Consider the following 4,835-nt stretch of genomic DNA (forward strand, 5'->3'; position numbering starts at 1 on the left):
GTTATGCCACCCACCCTCTCTCCCTCCTCCACACACAAGCCTATATTACACCCAATATGCCAGGCCATATGACAACCCGGTGGGAGTAGGGGTTGAATGATGGAGTGTGTGCGTTTTTCAGTACATGGTAGATGTGCATGCCTTTGATAAATGAGGACTGTTAAGCAATTTTTCTTTAGCGTGGGCTTGTTTTTCTGTGTTTCTCCTATCTAAGCCCAGTATCCCTTGTTTGTATGGTGTCCTGCAGGGGACACAGCGGTCTATAAGGATGGAGTGTACTGGATCATGGGCCGCACCTCTGTGGACATCATAAAGAGTGGAGGCTATAAGATCAGTGCTCTGGAGGTGGAGTGACACCTGCTAGCCCACCCTGATACCACAGGTAAACACCCCCACCATTGGCTCCTTCATGGGGCTTTTCCACTGCAGGGACTTACACCGGTGCTTGGCCTAAAGACAGACTTTTGTGTTAAGATTAGCACCATTTTTAGATTGGTTGGGTTTAAACAACATGAATCATTTTACTCGTTGACATATTACATTTACATTTACATTTAAGTCATTTAGCAGACGCTCTTATCCAGAGCGACTTACAAATTGGTGCATTCACCTTATGATATCCAGTGGAACAACCACTTTACAATAGTGCATCTAACTCTTTTAAGGGGGGGGGGGTTAGAAGGATTACTTTATCCTATCCTAGGTATTCCTTAAAGAGGTGGGGTTTCAGGTGTCTCCGGAAGGTGGTGATTGACTCCGCTGACCTGGCGTCGTGAGGGAGTTTGTTCCACCATTGGGGTGCCAGAGCAGCGAACAGTTTTGACTGGGCTGAGCGGGAACTGTACTTCCTCAGAGGTAGGGAGGCGAGCAGGCCAGAGGTGGATGAACGCAGTGCCCTTGTTTGGGTGTAGGGCCTGATCAGAGCCTGAAGGTACGGAGGTGCCGTTCCCCTCACAGCTCCGTAGGCAAGCACCATGGTCTTGTAGCGGATGCGAGCTTCAACTGGAAGCCAGTGGAGAGAGCGGAGGAGCGGGGTGACGTGAGAGAACTTGGGAAAGTTGAACACCAGACGGGCTGCGGCGTTCTGGATGAGTTGTAGGGGTTTAATGGCACAGGCAGGGAGCCCAGCCAACAGCGAGTTGCAGTAATCCAGACGGGAGATGACAAGTGCCTGGATTAGGACCTGCGCCGCTTCCTGCGTGAGGCAGGGTCGTACTCTGCGAATGTTGTAGAGCATGAACCTACAGGAACGGGTCACCGCCTTGATGTTAGTTGAGAACGACAGGGTGTTGTCCAGGATCACGCCAAGGTTCTTAGCACTCTGGGAGGAGGACACAATGGAGTTGTCAACCGTGATGGCGAGATCATGGAACGGGCAGTCCTTCCCCGGGAGGAAGAGCAGCTCCGTCTTGCCGAGGTTCAGCTTGAGGTGGTGATCCGTCATCCACACTGATATGTCTGCCAGACATGCAGAGATGCGATTCACCACCTGGTTATCAGAGGGGGGAAAGGAGAAGATTAATTGTGTGTCGTCTGCATAGCAATGATAGGAGAGACCATGTGAGGATATGACAGAGCCAAGTGACTTGGTGTATAGCGAGAATAGGAGAGGGCCTAGAACAGAGCCCTGGGGGACACCAGTGGTGAGAGCACGTGGTGCGGTAGTTATTATTACAGTAGCTTTCAGGGTGTTGTCCATGTGTGGTGACCCCTGACCTCTCAGATGTGGCTGTGATTGGTGCTCGGGATGCCACCTGGGGACAGAAGGTGACAGCGGTGGTGCAGCTGAAGAGGGGGCGGAGCATGACCCTGTCAGAGCTGAAGACCTGGGGCAGGTAACAGGCAAAACAAAGGACATTATTGTCACACTAGTTTTATAGCGCCATGAAGCAGCATTAGTAAAAAAAAAAAAAATATATATATATAAAAACATTAAAACTCCCAATAAATGTAGAGGTATTTATTTCAAAAGCACTCCATAAAGGTGCTTATAAATCGTAGATCTAGTGTATATTAGATTTGTTGGTATGTCTGCTATCATGCTGCTCCATTCCATCAACCATTTGGTGTTCATGGTTCTGTGGCTTTACTCTTTGGGAACATGCGAAAACCTTAAATTGTGTTTTTGAAAATAGAATTTTGTCCACCGGATTTATTGAATTAGAGGAAGACTTCACTGCTCAGTCCCCCGAGGAGTCATCCAGACTTGTTTATAGTAACTGCTGCTGAAGCCTCAAAATCAATAGCAACCTAACTACTGGAGAGAGAGAGAGAGAGAGAGACCACTCTCATTTAACTGAAGAGGCCAAGGGCAGATGTGGACTGATGAAGGGAGCTGAGGAGAGAATAGAGAGAGAGGGAGGATGAGGAAATGAGGGATGATGGTGGAGGTCTGTCAGGCAGGCAAGCCGTTGCTGTTTCGGTCTTGGCTTCTTTTTTTCTCTAAATGTCACTGTGGTTTTATTTTGCCCCCCAACACTGGCAGAAGACACATGTCCCTTTCTGTGGAATGGCTCAGGCCATGTCTCTCCCCTTCTCTCTCTCCCTCCTTGTGCCCCCCTCCCCCCTCTCTTACTCGCTGTCTGTATTCTTTCATTCTGTCTCCCTCTCAGTCTCTCTCCCTCCATCTGTCTTTGTCTTTCTCTCTATCACTCTCTGCCCACCCCGTGTGTGTGTGCGTGTGTCTGTGTGTGCTGTGGGCTCCATATGGTGTGGGGGTGTGCAGGCCCTACTGCTGTGCCCTGCTGGTCCTGCATGGTGGATTAGCACCGCTGCCTGTCTGCCAATGACCCTGTCACCCCCCCACCCACAGGTGCTGCCTGCGGACGGGCAAGCACAGGGCCAAGGCAGGGCCAGCCAGGGTGAAGGAGATGAAGAGAATGAACAGAAAGGGAGGCAGAGAAGGAGGGGGGGCAAACAAGTGCATGGATGCTCACTCCTCAGTGCCCCGGCTTCAGCTGTCACCCTGTATCTGTGTCAAGCGCTGTGTTCCTCGCTAGCTAGTGCAGACACACACAAACACTAACATACACACACATACATACATACACACACAACAGGCAGAGCCTCTGAGAGATGGGTGTGTGAACAAGCCCCATTAGACACACACACACACACACACACACACACACACACACACACACACACACACACACACACACACACACACACACACACACACACACAGTTGTCTGACACAGTCATGCAGCCAGCCACATGTATAGAGAGCAATGCAGAGAGAGAGAGACAGACCCATCTGCTGCGAGGGACAGAAGTACGCTATGCTACAATATGATTTGTTGATTTACTATTCTCTGTCTATCGCCACAACACAGCCATTAGATAATAAAAACCGCTGCAGGCTTCACGACTCGACATAACAACCATGCATTCAAAATGGCAGACATTTAATTAGCTCAGCCTTGTGTTTTTGCCTTGACTATTTGTTTTTACTTCATGCTGATTGTATTGTTTTGTATTAACCAAATAGGAAATGTCTTGAAGCAGTCTGGGGGATATTACTGAGGGAGAGAGACGCTCTAGTGCGTATGAAGGACGTTGTCTTATCTCTCAAACTGACTGCAACACCAGGGGCTCAGCCTTTGTTCCACTGTAATTGTTATTGTGTGTACGCTCAAGTAGTGTCTCGTGGCTTTGTGCCTGTGTGTGCGTGCCTGTGTGTTAAGCAGTAGAAGAGTTAATATGCCCGTGCCTTTATATGTGTTTCAGTCCTGTGTGTTAATTGTCATGTGTTGTGTTTCAGAGAGCACATGGCTCCATACACCATCCCTACAGGCCTGGTCCTGGTGGAGGAGATGCCCAGGAACCAGATGGGGAAGGTCAACAAGAAGGACCTAGTCAAGCACTTCTTCCCCACCTAACTATTAGAGAAGCCTGCACCTCCTTCACGGCCCACCTCCTCCATGACACCTCCCTCCAACAGGAGCAGAGACCCTCCTCATACTACAGTGAACCATCGAGATGTGCTCCAAGTGACTGACTCACCAGACGGTGATCTGGGGAAGAATGAAGAGACCTCATTGAGGATCCCACTAACTACACCGCTGACCCCACTCAGCTCTGAGTTACCGTAGGACTGTTCACTGCTGGGCCTGGAGGCACTGAGCTCAACAGTGCTGTCTTACACGTGATTCAACTGCTGTGGAGATATATTTAGTTTGGCTGCTATGACAGCGAACTGATTTAATACGATAAGGCTGCGGTGCCTTCTTTAAAGACTGAGTGCTGCGATCATTAGCATGACTGGGGATCATGACATGAATAATTATGCCAACACACAAGTACATTAAGAAACCGTGAAAATGATAAGAGCAGCAAGAGATCCTTGACATTATACACAGAAGAAGAAGAAGAGGGGAATACAGTGCATTCTTAAATTGTTCATAATTACCATCCAGATGGATGCCCTTGAATTGGCAATGAAGTTTATTTTAATGTAATAAAATGGATGATGTATGGACATGCCGTTTTTGGTGTTTGGTTTATTGATTGCAGCCTTGCTTAATATTCAGCTACTGTGTAAGGGGTGACATATCGTGTGTGTGTGTGTGTGTGTGTGTGTGTGCGCGCAGCTGTGGGTACACAGGTGTGATGAGAGCCTAGAGGCAGAGAGGAAGGAGTCTAGATATTGAAGTGTCCCACAGCTGGAAATCCTCCTCTTCCTTTCTTCTCCATCATCCTCCTCTCTTTTCATCTCTCCTCCCACGGGCTACTGTGAGAGACAGTGACTACATCATTCGTTGTTTGACACCATCATCATGGGTCAAGAACAGATAACATGAGCATTCCCTCTTAGCAGAATGGTGACATTTCAA

At 48.7% G+C, this 4,835-nt stretch overlaps 1 protein-coding gene and 1 pseudogene across 1 annotated transcript; one reads left to right on the forward strand and one right to left on the reverse strand.

Annotated features, from left to right (window-relative positions):
* LOC139575949 (malonate--CoA ligase ACSF3, mitochondrial-like) overlaps window positions 1-4,482 on the forward strand; it is a 35,430-nt pseudogene extending 30,948 nt beyond the window's left edge.
* Window positions 534-1,806, reverse strand: LOC139575943 (uncharacterized). The gene is made up of 2 exons (XM_071401429.1): window positions 1,717-1,806; window positions 534-1,489 (listed from the first exon to the last, which is right to left on the reverse strand). The coding sequence occupies exon 2, from the start codon at window positions 1,442-1,444 to the stop codon at window positions 695-697; it is 750 nt and encodes a 249-aa protein (XP_071257530.1). The 5' UTR covers window positions 1,445-1,489; window positions 1,717-1,806; the 3' UTR covers window positions 534-694.
* Window positions 4,483-4,835: the final 353 nt, after the last annotated feature.

This window comes from Salvelinus alpinus, chromosome 5 (assembly GCF_045679555.1).
Source record: "Salvelinus alpinus chromosome 5, SLU_Salpinus.1, whole genome shotgun sequence".
In the NCBI taxonomy this organism is placed as follows: domain Eukaryota; kingdom Metazoa; phylum Chordata; class Actinopteri; order Salmoniformes; family Salmonidae; genus Salvelinus; species Salvelinus alpinus.

Coding starts and splice junctions, on each gene's coding strand:
- LOC139575943 (XM_071401429.1), bottom strand. CDS start 1,444: ATGACGGATCACCACCTCAAGCTGAACCTCGGCAAGACGGAGCTGCTC.